The sequence below is a fragment of the Mustela lutreola genome, chromosome 4 (genome assembly GCF_030435805.1).
Source record: "Mustela lutreola isolate mMusLut2 chromosome 4, mMusLut2.pri, whole genome shotgun sequence".
Taxonomy (NCBI): domain Eukaryota; kingdom Metazoa; phylum Chordata; class Mammalia; order Carnivora; family Mustelidae; genus Mustela; species Mustela lutreola.
In genome coordinates, this window is record NC_081293.1 from 15252593 (window position 1) to 15268004 (window position 15412).

Consider the following 15412-nt stretch of genomic DNA (forward strand, 5'->3'; position numbering starts at 1 on the left):
GTCTAAAAAATTTTAAGAGTACTGTATTAAAAAACTATTTATAGAAAATTTTGTATACATTCTTAAGTTACCAGTGTAAAAGAGTGATAAAGAGTCTTCTCTAAATTGTAAAAATGAGGGGCGCCTGGCGGGCTCAGTCAGAAAAGCATGAGACTCTTGATCTCAGGGTTGTGAGTTCAAGCCCCATGTGGGGTGTAGAGATTACTTAAATAAACAAAACTTTAAAAATATCATGCTTAGTGAAATAAGTCAATCAGAGAAAGACAACTATCATATGATCTCCCTGATATGAGGAAGTGGAGATGCAACATGGGGGTAAGGGGGTAGGAGAAGAATAAATGAAACAAGATGGGACTGGGAGGGAGACAAACCATAAGTGACTCTTAATCTCACAAAAGTCACATAAGTGACTTTTAATCTCACAAAACAAAGTGAGGGTTGCTGCGGGGAGGGGCGTTGGGAGAGGGTAGTGGGGTTACGGACATTGGGCAGGATATGTGCTATGGTGAGTGCTGTGAAGTGTGTAAACCTGGCAATTCACAGACCTGTACCCCTGGGGATAAAAATACATTATATGTTTATAAAAAAAATTTTAAAAAGTTAAAAAATAAAAAAAAATAAGTGAATTGTAAAAATGACATACAACTTCAAAATCTATTAAAAGATTGCATATATAAATCACCATTTTCTAAAAATTTGGTCAGCAGTAAATATTCTAGGTCTTGATTAAAAGGGACATTACAGAGATTGTATACATTATTGAAGCCATGTTGAACTGTATACTTAATATGCATTGTATTATAAGTAAATTATACTTAAATAAAGTTTATTTTTAAAATTCAACGTTCAAAAAGTAACAACTCTTATTTCTACACAACGCTTATTAAGTAAAGGCTCTAATATGGCCTTGAAATTGTAATAAAAAGGTCTCAATGATATATTAATAAATAAACAAAATGAAAAAAAGGGGGGGAGCACCTGGCTGGCTTAGTGGAGCATGAAGCTCAAGGTCATGAGTTCAAGCCCCACACTGGGCAGAGAGATTACTTTAAAAACAATAAACAAACAAACAAAACACAAAAAATCAAAATGAGACCATAAGTGCTAAGGGAATTAGTAACTTTTAAGTTCTAAAAACTTTCTAAAATAACCCCCCAAAGAAAAACATTTTCCAAATACACTCTTTAAAAATCATAAAATGATTCAAAAATAGCTTTTATCAATTCATTTATGATCTATTCACAGCATGTTTAAATAGATCAATTCAATCTCAAACCCTAATTACTGAAAAATTTTCCTAAAAAGATAATTAACTCTCTCCTACAAAATGTTCTTTTTTTAACACCCTTATAACTAAAATGCTGAATCGAATGAACCAATAGCATAATTTAGCATGAAATATTTTTATACTTTCTATGGCATTTTCAAATTCCATAACAAGATGTTTAAAGCAAGCCAGAAAGTGTCCACTTGATTTATTGCCACACTAACACAACTCAAAAATAAAATATATGTAACGAATTATTTTCTCGTTAATGGGGTACTATAATTTACATTAAATGTGATATCTAAAAGTTGCAAATCTCATTTTAAAATATCATGAATAATGGCTGAATGAACGATAAGTAACTGAACAAGCTATGTACCTATAAAATTATACTGTAATGCTTTAAAACTGAAATGATCATCTTCTTTATTATTTCAGAATAAAATAATTTAATCCAAATTATATACTTACTAGCCTTCAATTAGCCAAGTGCATTTAGTTTTATATTTATAGTTAATTGGACCATCTGTTAAATATCCAGAAGGTTCTGTTAACCTAGAAAACAAAATCATGAAAACGATTACCTTAAAGTAACTTTAAAACATATAGTAGCATAAGAAAATTAAAAAGACACTTAACCAAAGAAATGGAATGCAGCATTTTCCAATAGGGAGAGTTTACTTAAAAATTAGGAAAGTTTTCATATTGCCATCTATCTCTCTACATCTCAAAAGAATTTATTTTGGATTTCTCTAAACTTCGACATATCTCGGCTGTTTCACTTTGCACAGTGAAAAAACACACTGAGAGATCGAACATTGTACCGATGGGCTTAATGCTTAATGCAAAAATAGATGTTGTTAAATTGCCTCTATATAAAAATAAGATGGAGGCAAAAAAAAGGAAGATCAAATGAACTTTAAAAGATGCAGATCAATGAATATAGAGAAATAGTGTATGTACATACCATTCTGAACTTATAGTATTAGCTATATTTGCTTTTGGTTTTGGTCTTGGCTTTTTTCAGTTCTCGTGTTATTTATTCTCAAGTAATACGTTTTTTATCTATTTATTTTTAGTAAACACACAATGTTATTAGTTTTAGGTGTCCAACTCAGTGATTTAACAGTATGTCCATTATGCTATGTTCACCCCCACTATAGTCACCATTTGTCCCATTAGATCACTGTCTGTTTTCCACAAACCAGGATTACTGAGGTAGCGGTCACTAGACTTTACTGAGTTTGGGGGCTGCCTGCTTTTATTGTCATTTTCTCTTATCTACTTTATATCTAGTCCAAAAACTCAATCAATTCTAAAAATAGGATAAATCAAGGTTTTATAATTATCTTCCATTTAAAACACAAAAAAGATAATTAGAAAAATTCAGTTTTTAAAATTTAAAAACATTTAAAACAAAATCTCAGTTCTACTTCACTTTGTTCTCCTTAGCTCCAGCCCAACTGTTCATCCACAGAAGACCATACTTTAAGTAATCAAGATACCTTCCTATTTAGCCTTTATATATGATATATGCAAGTACATTATTTATATACACACACACACACACAGAAACAAACATACAAGGATTAGTCTTTATATATTCACTTATACATAAACACATATATTATACATAATATATACATATGCACATAGATCTCAGGGTCATTATTTAGTTTTAGATAAATTAAATTTTCCTTATAGACTAGTCTTAAGTACACTAGAAAAAAAATTTCATTTATCTAAATAATGGTTGACAGAAATGTCAGTCAATAAGAATGTTATCTGTAAGTCTTTCATAATCCCTGCAGATGATTTTAGGCAATAAATGGGCTAATTCATTCTTGGAAAAGTTTTTTAAGAAAAATTCAAATACTCTCAAATTAATGTAACAATAAATTGAGCATTTTCTATGTGTCAGGAACCTACATAAGCACATATGTGTTACCTCACTTAAAAATCTCTAAACCAGGGCATCTGGGTGGCTCAGTCAGTTAAGCATCTGCCTTCCAGCTCGGGTAGTGATCTCAGGGTCCTGGGATCCAGCCCTGCATCTGGCTCTCTGGTCAGCAGGGAGTCTGCTTCCTCCTCTTTCTCTCTCTGCCTGCCTCTCTGCCTACTTGTGATTACTGTCAAATAAATAAATAAAATCTTTAAAAAAAAAAAAAAGATAATTCAGACAAATCCTGCACTGAAAACAACTTTAAAAAGCTAAGGAAAATATTTACAATCTTAAAAGCATCTTATAAGTAACAAAATGGTAAGATCTACCAACCCAAGACCCAGAAGTTACAAATTCAAGAGGAAGGCATTCAGAGCTGCTTTTGCTCTGGAAAGACTTGCCTCTTTAGAAGACCGTATCAAAAAGTTGAGTGCTTTTGGCAGCCCAAGATATGGAGGGAGATAACAGTTGAGGGCAATGGCCCATGAAAGGTAGGGGCTCAAACAATATGGCCCTCTGAACTGAGACACAATGACCAGTTACTGGGGTAAGGCTGTACCAGAAGTAAAACAGCCCCATGTGGACTGAAGCCTAGCTATGAGTCAACTGGATGGCAGAAAACCTCAAGGCTTAGAACTGGCTTAAGGGGTTACTGGAACTGCTAATATGCCAAAGTTCCTAATAAGATACAAAAAATACTCTCTAAAGAAATGTAACATCATTCTAGACCTCAAATTATTTCTACCAATAATCTCTCAAGTAAAATATCTAGTATGATTAAAAATACTAAGACATATGAAGATGCAAGACAACAAAATAAGAACAAAGGGACAACAGGAAGAGACCTGAAGATACTTCTATTACAGAGACTGTCAGACCTGTCCTATAAAATAAATAGACTTTACTAAGCTCAAAAAGGCAAAAGACAAGACTTAAAATTTTGGCACTTAATTAAAAACTGTAAAAGGTAAGAGATATATTTGAAAAAAATAATAATAGATATACTAATACTGAAAACTACCAAAATCAAAATTGAAAATTGAGGCACAGGTTTACACTTAAACACAGCACACTTAAACAGAGCTAAAACAGGATGAGGATCCATAAAAAAATATCCAACCAAAGCAGGGACTGAGAACTCAATCCATTTGGTTTTGGTCACTCCACTAGGTGAAATTCCAACAACCTGAAACTCTAGCTGAGAGGAGGAGAAATAAAAATAGGGAGTGGAAGAACAAAACCTCAGAAAGCAATTATCATCTTATAAACACATTACAGAAACAAAGATCATAACAGCTTTGCATAGTTTCTATTTTCTTGTTATGTGTATATCTTCTCTCCTCATTTCTACTTTACATACAAGCTGTTGTAAGTTAACTTTACAATTTAGACTTTAGATAATGGCATATTCAGTATGACTATGACTGAATATGGAAAGTAATTAATACAGCCAATCACAGATATAATGACTCTTTGAACTGCGTACTCTCTCCTTTTGGACGAAGGGTGAGAACTTCACTAGGAAGATGTGTATCTTCTTAGAAATGCAGTGTTGTTTGGTTGCAGGGGAATTCATATATGTTTAGAAGAAAACATTAAAAAGCTGAATAATGAAAGGGTAGTGCCAATTATCCATTGCCTGTCACCTCAAAATCCAGTTTGCCTACTCTATGAAAATGGATCTGGGCCCTGTAAATACTTTTTTGTCAAATGGCCTGATGTTAAAGCTGTCATGCTTTGTCAACAAAGTGCACCGGGGTTACTTAACGATCTCCTGCAGCTTGGCTTCTCCAGGACTAGGCTCCTATAGATTGTGACGGCCAGCAACCCAGTTACCAATAGCTCCTCCCAGCACCTCCCCTCAGGAAATTCTGCAGCAGAGTGCCTTCAGTGGACTCCCCTCTGGCCACTGGAACCCCAGTTCCTCTGCATGTGATGAGCTGAAAGTGCCTATAAACCAACATTCTCCCAGAATGAATGATTTCTAGCCAATGAATGATTTGGTAAGAGTGTAGATACTCCCAAGCTTCCTTACTTCTTTGTTGGGATAACACTGCAGTGCATTTTCCCCCCAGTACTTCTTTATGGGATTAAAGTCTGATCCCCCGCTGTGGTAGTGGACTTGATAATATACTTCTTACTGGCTACTTCTGTGTACTACTCTGTCGGTGTTCCAGCATCTCCCAGGTATACCACATGTGCCCAGTGCTCAGTGTGAAAGCAGATACTTCTGCTTCAGGGTGATGGAGGTGAGGGTGGCCAAACTAACAGTTACCACTGAGAAGCATATCTTCAGGACAGGATTCTAGTGGATCACTCACTGGGCAGATGGGAGACAAAGTGGTAATAACTCCTGGCATGTTACAGCATCACGATGACTAAGACTCCTACTTGAGAGCTGACATGGCATTCCAGTAGAAGGTTATGCACGAACAACAGGCTAATGCAATAGCTCTAATATTTGAGAAGTACAGTAGCAAGGATAATTAGAAGGACTGTGGAATGAATTAATTGCTTATAAAAAGTCACTGATATGCTGCAGGAAGAAAACTGCAGCAGAGTCCCTCTATGAGACACCTGCTTTTCCCAATAACCTATAAGACCCAGTTCACCAACCACCAATTTTAGATACAGTGTAAAAGCCAGGGGACTCTAACATTTAAAAAATCTCTGCTCCTGAATTCCAAGGGAGGATCAAGCTGAAAACAGGCCCAGGATCAGATTGCGAGAGAAGCAGAATTCTAGAAAAAGTTTAATTCACAGCCGTGACAAAACTTCAGTGCTAAAGATAGTGCCCATAAGAGGAAGTAAAACCCTGATACCTAGGAGGGTGCCATCTGGGTAGATGCACTTGAGAACCTTGAACTCCTATATATTTTTTACACTTTGAGCCTGCAAAAGTCTTTCAGGAGCCAAAGTCGACAGTGAGAAAAATAAATTCCCACCCTCTTTATAGGACAACTTGTTCATAAGTCACACCAACAAGTAATACCAGAATTGAATAAATCAATTTAATCAATAACAACTGGCTACAGTAATAATGCATCCAAAAATCATGAAATTAGTGGCAGCACCATACACACTGACTATGCAAAAAAGATAAATTTAAAATCCCCAAATATTTGCAAATTAAGCAATATACTTCTAAGTCACCAAGACAATTAGAAAATATTTTAATTGAATAATATTAAAACCACAACATATCAAAATTTATGAGATGAAGCTAAGCCAGTATTTAGAGAGAAATTTTAGCTCTTGATGTATATATTAGAAAACTGAAAATCAATTATCCAAGGTTACAGCTCAAGAAGCTAGAAAAAGAACAGTGAGTTAAATCAGAAGAAAATACATGGAAGGGAATAATAAAGAACAGAAATCTCTTGGGGGGCCTGGGTGACTCAGTCAGTTGAGGGTCCAACTGCTGGTTTCAGCTCAGGTCATGATCTGAGGGTTGTGAGACTGAGGCCTGCATTGGGCTCTGTGCTCAGCAAGGAGTCTCCTTGGGATTCTCTCTCTTTCCCTCTGCTCCTCCCCACACTGGTGCATGCTCTCTCTCTCACAAATAAATTAATAAATCTAAAAAAAAAAAAACTTGTAATTAAAAAAGTCATACAACAAAGGAAACCAACACAATTAAAAACTGGCATCATGGGCGCCTGGGTGGCTCAGTGGGTTAAGCCGCTGCCTTCGGCTCAGGTCATGATCTCAGGGTCCTGGGATCAAGTCCGCATCGGGTTCCCTGCTGAGCAGAGAGCCTGCTTCCTCCTCTCTCTCTCTCTGCCTGCCTCTATGCCTACTTGTGATCTCTCTCTGTCAAATAAATAAATAAAATCTTTAAAAAAAAAAAAAAAACTGGCATCATGAAGACTAACAATTTTGCTAGAAAAATTTTCTAGCAAAACTTATTAAGAAAAAGAAGAAAAAATCATGAATTACCATTATCAAAAAGGAAAAGAGAAACCTCACTACAGATACTACAGAAAGAATAAGACATTAAGAACTAACAATAAAATTGATATTTTATGGTGCAACCACTCTGGAAAACAGCATGGAGGTTCCTCAGAAAGTTAAAAATAGAGCTACCCTATGACCCACCAATTGCACTACTAGGTATTTACCCTAAAGATACAAACATAGTGATCCGAAGGGGCATGTGCACCCAAATGTTTATAGCAGCAATGTCCACAATAGCCAAACTATGGAAAGATCCTAGATGTCCATCAACAGATGAATGGAATACTATGCAGCCATCAAAAGAAATTAAATCTTGCCATTTGCGATGACATGGATGGAACTAGAGGGTATTATGCTTATTAGCAAACTAAGTCAATCGGAGAAAGACAACTATAATATGATCTCCCTGATATGAGGAAGTGGAGATGCAACATGGGGGGTTTGGGGTTTGAAGAACAAATGAAACAAGATGGGATCGGGAGGGAGACAAACCATCAGAGATTCTTAATCTCACAAAACAAACTGAAGGTTGCTGGGGGGAGGGGGGTCGGGAGAGGGTGGTGGGGTTATGGACATTGGGGAGGGTATGTGCAATGGTGAGTGCTGTGAAGTGTATAAACCTGGCAATTCACAGACCTGTACCCCTGGGGCTAAAAATACATTATATGTTTATGAAAAAATTAAAAAATTCTTTTAAAATTTTAAAAAATAAAAAATTGATATTTTAGATGAAAGGAATGGTTCTTTAAACAGTACAACTCTATGAAACCAACAGAATAAAAGAAAATTATGAATAATCCATCATGAAAAAATCTTAAAATATAATCAAATTTAATCTAGCACTTTATAAAAAGAATATATATAACAGTATTCTGACTGAGGTATGTATAAAGACTTGGAGGCTCCGGAAATAGCATTCCTCTGTTGGGGGACTACAGCTCATTCACTGGATCAATGGGGAATGTCTAATGATGAGACCATAAGGAAATCCAGATGACAGTGGTTACAAGAATGGGAGAAAATAGATTCAATGGTTACCTGGAGTGGTTAAAGGAAGAAACCATAAATTTAATTGCATTAACCCTTTGAGCAATTTAAACTTACCTAAAATTTTTACATTTAATTAACGAAATCATTTGTTGATAAAACGTGAAAATCATCCTATGCCTAACATGAAACCCCTTCAGAGCAAAGAAAGCAGTTATACAGAAGGCATTCCTTAAAAGCTCTGAAAGGCAAATACCAGCAACCCTGATGCATGAGGCAAAAGGTCACAGTGGAAGCAAACAATAGATACACCACACAGCTGGGAGAAAAATCTGGAGAGAGACTCTTTGAAGAATTAGGGTACTGAAAAACTATCCAGTATGTAAGCCCATACAGGGGAACATGGGGAGCCACATGCATTCCCAGGGAAGACTACATGCTCACAAAAGACCTGAAATTTAACCTCTGGTTAACTTTTAGACTGAAAGCAAAAAGGAAATTAAGGCTAAGGTAGAGTCATAAACAACCTAGCTATGCAACTGTAGGAGTGCCCTGAAAGAGTCAATCTGCAAAGACTAGAGAGTTATTCATTTTTCCTTGGCTCCAGGCATTCAAGGAAATCGATCTCAAAACACTAGCTGACCACAAGCTAAAAGAACAGAGACTTTAGAGACCATATGCAATAAAGAATACAGGCATTACAAAAGTAGTTTAGAAAAATCATGAACTACAACTCACATATGCAAACAAAAACAAAAAACCTAAAGAGGGAGATGCTTCTAATCCTAGCCTTATCACATCACAAAAATTAACAAAAAAATTACCAAGCAGACAAAGAAACAAAGTATGGCCCATCTGCAGAGGTTTTCAGAAACTGTCCCCACAGAAACACAGACACTGAACTTGCCACTCCTAATGTTGTTTCTACAATGTATTCTAAGTTTCGAACAACTGATGTATTTTTTATTGTGGCGCTCCTGTTCATGAATTGAGAGCCATACTGACATGTTAATCTAGATCACAGCTCCACAATCTACTGCCCCATTGCCTGTTTGTGTAAATGAAGATTTGCTGGAATTCTACTATACACATTTGTCTATACATGTCTAAGATTGCTAACACACTACAAGAGCAGAGTTGAGCAGTGGCTACAGAGACTATCAGGCCTGCAAAGTCTAAAATATCTATTAACTGGCATTTTATAGAAGAAGTTTGCCAATCCCTGTCCAGATGCAAGTCACGTGCCTATATGTCTGCAAAGGTCTCATCTAGCTAAAACTGCCCAGTCTAGAGTGCATGATCAAATAAACACACTGGACTGTTAAGAAAACCAACACAAACGTTAAACAAAACTAAAACTAAATCAATTATATTGTTCTCTATCCTTGGTATGAATATAAAATTTGATTAAAACATCATAAAAATGAGAAAAAAAATCAGTAGTTTAAATGGTACAAAGTCTCTGAGGTAATAAATCCTATTTATCAAAAAACATAGTTTTGGTATGCCTGGGTGGCTCAGCCAGTTCAGCATCTGCCTTCAGCTCAGGTCATGGTCCTAGGGTCCTGGGATCAAGTCCCGCATCCGGGTCCCTGCTCAGCAGGCTCCCTGCTTTTCCCTCTGCCTGCTGCTCTCCCTGCTTGTACACACTCTCTCTCTCTGACAAATAAATAAGTAAAATCTTTTTTAAAAATATATGGTTTTGGGGCGCCTGGGTGGCTCAGTGGGTTAAGCCGCTGCCTTCGGCTCAGGTCATGATCTCAGAGTCCTGGGATCGAGTCCCGCATCGGGCTCTCTGCTCAGCAGGGAGCCTGCTTCCCTCTCTCTCTCTGTCTGCCTCTCCATCTACTTGTGATTTCTCTGTCAAATAAATAAATAAAATCTTTAAAAAAAAAAAAAAAAAAAAAATATATGGTTTTAGTGTTGACAATAACTACTCAAAGAATAGCTGAATCCATTTGGGGAATCTTTATGCACAGTCACCATTGCAATCCATCCTCATAAGGAAGTCTTTTTAAAAAAAAACGTTTTTAATTAAAATATTGTTTAACAGTTTATACAGTTAAACAAAGTAAAGAGTACCTAAAGATTATATTCATTGGTATTAACTATTCTTTTTCCTTTCTGCACAGTCATTATTGTATTACACTGTTGAGCTTGCATTTCTTCTTTTTTCTTCACAGAGCACTGTGTATCCTCCACTTCTTTTTTTTTTTTTTAAAGATTTTACTTATTTATTTGACAGAGTGAGAGAGAGACAGAGCACAAGCAGGGGGAGTGGGAAAGGGAGAAGCAAGCTCCCCACTGAGCAGCGAGCCCAACGTGGGGCTTGATCCCAGAGCTCTGGGATCATGACCTGAGCTGAAGGCAGACACTCAACTGACTCAGCCACTCAGGCGCCCCTGTATCCTCCACTTCTAAGTGTGCCTTCTCCATCCATCCAACTCCTAATAAAAATTTAAGTGACCTCACCTGCTAGAGCAGTAGTCTTCAAACCTTAATTACATGCTCCCTTGTCAGTAAAAGTTTTTTTTTTTTAAAGATTTTATGTATTTATTTGACAGAGAGAAATCACAAGTAGATGGAGAGGCAGGCAGAGAGAGAGAGGGAAGCAGGCTCCCTGCTGAGCAGAGAGCCCGATGCGGGACTCAATCCCAGGACCCTGAGATCATGACCTGAGCCGAAGGCACGGCTTAACCCACTGAGCCACCCAGGCGCCCCCAGTAAAAGTTTTTATTACATAACTCAAGTATATGTATATTTACCTGTAAATATACATGTACTATTTAAAATATTGTGTACTAGGGGCCCCTGGGTGGCTCAGCCAGTTAAGTGTCTGGCTCTTGATTTAAGCTCAGTTCTTACACCACATTGGCCTCCACTCTGAGTGGGAATGAAGCCTACTTTAAAAAAATTAAATTTAATTAAAATAAATATTTTGTACTATAAAGTATAAATTTTAAAAATCAAAATTAAAAATAACATTACTAGAAATCCTAATATTTTCTTCCCATATTCCAGTAAATCATCTTGGGTACCATCCCACTTAACACAAATTTGAACAAACTATATCCTGGCCAAATAGGTATTACCCCGTGTAAGTACACTAACCAGCCTGACTACAGTAGTTGACTGACACCAGCACACACTAACAAAAATCCCTCTATTCATTGGCCTCAGTGGTAGCAAGTAGTATGTGCTTCGTCAGCTCTCACATCTAGTGGAAGAGGAAGGAGCTGTTTATGCCACACCCTTTGCATGATTTGGGGTGAAAAATAATTGACTACTATTGGACTGCCACTGGAAGACCATTACCATTTCTCCTCTGGCAAATCAAACCTTCCTTTAAAATACTGCATTCCCACTGCATAGCTTTCCCAATCTCAACCAGGCTTCAAATAATTGCCAAGACCAAACAGTGCCTTCAGGATAGAGGTTACTAAGACCAGTATCAAAAAAGATTTCAGCATTTTAACCTTTTACCTGCTGTGTGTCAATACTTAACTGTGCATAAGTTATATTGGAATTGATAGCAGGCAATCGGGTACTCAGCAGTCTTTTGCTCAAATATTTGAACATCAGGTTGTTGGACAAATATTATAATTAGGCATTTACTTCAAGATTTCTGGCCATGTTAAATATGCTTACTGCAAAGCTGACTTCATACTGAGTAAAGAGGCTACAGGCATAGGGGAAGATATTAAGTTACCGGGCAAGATACTTCATTTTGAAAAAATTTGATTCAGTTGTACTTATTTATTTTTTTACTGATTGTTAGAATATATTACTCATTCCTAATATTTCCATGGGGAGGGATTTTAATTAGAGTGACACTCTTCACCTCTCTGCCCATATCTCACTCCTTCCTTCTTCCTCAATGGAGAAGGCGAGGCTTCTGATTGGTAAGGTTAAGGAGAAAAAAACGGGATGTTGAAAGCTGCACCAACTGCAGGCTGAGGGAATGCATTATGCTTACTTTCTTCCAAGCACTTAAGAGCCCTGTCCAGAAACATGGACCAGCAGTTGCTTACCTCTGGTTGCAGGTAAATTTAATTTTGAAGTGAAATATTAGATAGCCCATTACGGCCACACATGAATCAAAGTCATGTTCTCCAGAGGCGCCTGGGTGGCTCAGTCAGTTAAGCATCCAACTCCTGGTTTTGGCTCAGGTCGTGATCTCAGGCCTGTATCAGGCTTTACACTCAGCACAGAGTCTGCTTAAGACTTTCTCTCCCTCGGCCCCTCCCCACTATGTGCACATGTGCACCCTCTCTCTCTCAAATAAATAAATCTTTAAATTAAAAAAAATCATGTTCTCCATATTAACACCCATAAACCTGTTTAACTGTTAATGATCTAACTTCAAAGCCTATTTCTCAACTAATTCTGAACTCAAAAATTCTAATAATTATAGTCCCAAATATGAGGATTCTAGCCTATTAAGCATTTTTTTTCCTCAGCATTGCCTTAAGTCACTGAGATAACTATACAACCCAAGCAATTTTTTTAGTCATACAGTCTCTTCCCCATTGTATCCTTCTTCTCAAATTCATCTACCGTCTAATAATAAATAAGGAGAACCTTTTTCCCTTCTGGCTAAACTGACTTCACATCTACTAATCATTTTTAAGCCTTAAGCTGTCTATATTTTTCCTATTCACTTTTAGGTGTTCAGCTGTCTTAAAGATATAATCGTTACCTTTGGCTCAAATAGTATTTCAGAATGAAATGAATGGTGTGAATGAATAGTATCCTGTGGATCAAACAGGGCCAAATAGATCAGATAGCTAAAATATCAAAGCATCTTCAAGAATCCAAATATTAATTAGTAAACGTATGCCAACCATTCAGTGTTAATTCCCATCATTCATGGCAGACCAAAGAGAGGAAGGAGAGGGAAGTAAACAAAGCATGATAAAAAACTAAACTCACAAATCATCCTGCATTATTACTGCTGTTAAAAATAATAAAACTCAATTCACCATCATGCTTAAGGAAGTAATTTAATTTAATTTTCTGGTTAACTAAACAGTATGATTAACTGAAACTCAAGAATACCTTTTTTCAATGACTTGTTGCTAAATGTGTTCCTGAATTTGTTTCTTTTTATTGCTTTGTTAACAAATTGCCACAAACATAGAAGCTTCAAACAACATACCTTTATTATTTCACAGTTCTATAAGTCAGAAGTCCCTGTGGACTCAGATGAGCACTAGCTGAGCTAGACTCTTATCTACAACCTTTTGAAAAGAATCCACTTCTAAACCCACTCAGCTTGTTGACAGAATTCAGTTCCTTGAGTTATAGGGCTCAGAGTCCCATTTCCTTGACAACTATTGGTCAAGGATGCTCTCAGCTCGAGGCCACTCTCCAGTCCTTTCCACATGTTCCCCTCCATCTTCAAACCAGCAATGGTATGTCAAATTCTCTTTGTACCTCCAGTCTTTGACTTCCCTTCTACTAGCAACCTGAGAAAACTGCTTTTAAAGGGCTATGTGACTTAAGTCTACTCAAATAATCTCCCTTCAGCTTTATAACACAACTATGACAGTAATACCAGGGGACAAAAGTCAAGAGGATCTTCTTAAAATTATGCTTACCACACTTACTATATTACTAAGTTTCTGGAGCTAATGTGTCTTCATAACTCAGGATGGTTAAATACCTCAGGAACATCATTATGAAAGTTAATTTTCATATATCTAAAGTATAAGATTAGTCTAATTTTATACTACCTATATAAAATACCCTGTAAATTATTTTTTAAGTCACAGATAAAAATATACTTATATAGTTTTGACTACAGTATATACAACTATATACTTATATAGTTGACTATGTACTGTACACATAGTCATTCTCTGATTCAAATATATTTATTAAATGGGGCAATATTCCTGGCATGGGGGATAAGAACAGTGAACTTTAAAAGATCTCTAAAGAGTAGATTAGTGGCAATCTAGTGCTAAGGAGTAGGGAAGAAAATAGAAAGTGACTGCTCAGGTTATTTTATGGAATAACAAAATGTTTTAAAGTTATGGTTATGGTTTCACAACTCTAAGTATTTAAAAACATTAAATCGTGTACTTTAAACTGGTGAGATTTATGATATATAAATTATATCTCAGTAAAGCCGTTAATATAAAAAGTGGAGGAAAAACATGGTAAAAGAAACGTCTTTGCCCTCCTGGACCTTACATTCCAGGCAATGCTGTCTAGGACCTCCTGCAATGATAGAACAGTTCTATATATTTACTGTTCAATATGGGAGCCACTCAGTACATGTGGCTATTGAGCCCTTGAGATATGGCCAGTGCAACAAAGGAACTGACCCTTTAAAATTTAACTTTAACTACTTTTAATAGATATATGTGGCTAGTAACTGCCAGAGTGGACAATATGGCTATAAAAGGGGAAAGACAACATACAAATAGCAAATAAAAGTAGAGTATGTAAAGTGATGATGCATACATAGAGGAATATAGAGTATTCCCCATCACTCTGATATGTATTTACAGAAATACATCAGGTATATGTATGTATATACATAATATATAAATATATTTGTAATATATGTAAATATATATAAATGTACATTGTATCTATATGTTTCTATGTGTAATATAGATGTAAATGTTTGGATTATTTGAGCAATTAAAAACAGGAAGAATCTTTTATCCTTGCTGTATAATCTTCCTAAGCTTTTTAAAAAAATATATTTAAAAACTACTTTTGAGACTATTCCATGTCTTGAAAAAATAAGTTTTCAAGCTATACATATAAGGTGACCATTATTTGACTTTCTTTCCTATGATACAATGACTCTTACCATTTGGAGATCTGAGATCACTTTTGAGAATTTTGTAAAAGCTAAACACCCCCTGCCTACAAAAACTCATATAAAAAATATATCAAAACATGGAAAATGCTCTTAGAGTTTCTACTCTTTTATGAGACACAGAGAATCAACTTGAGAGTTCTTAATGTACACGGTGCTTTAAAAAAAAAATGTTTTACATGTTTCCTATAAAAATAGGAAGTACCTTCCCCTCCCCACTGGGAGAAAATGTGGAGGTAGGGTCCCTCAGTGATCTCTGCCATGCACTAAATAAGTGCCAGCAAGGAGGCGGCAGCCCTGATGCTCATCACTTGGGTTGCAGCAGCTGCAGAGATCCTGGGGTAGACCATCTCTACCCTGCACTATGCAAATGACAGCAGAGTCAGCACCCCTCATCCTCCTAACTAGAGAAGGGAAAGGGATT

General features: G+C 36.4%; 1 protein-coding gene across 3 annotated transcripts in view; it reads right to left on the reverse strand.

Moving 5' to 3' along the window:
- Positions 1-15412, reverse strand: part of ATRNL1 (attractin like 1) — an 849703-nt gene that overhangs the window by 819198 nt on the left and 15093 nt on the right. For all 3 annotated transcript variants that reach the window (XM_059173087.1, XM_059173089.1, XM_059173088.1), the window contains exon 2: positions 1739-1822. In XM_059173087.1, coding sequence (XP_059029070.1) covers positions 1739-1822 — 84 coding nt within the window. The remainder of the gene's footprint in view (positions 1-1738; positions 1823-15412) is intronic.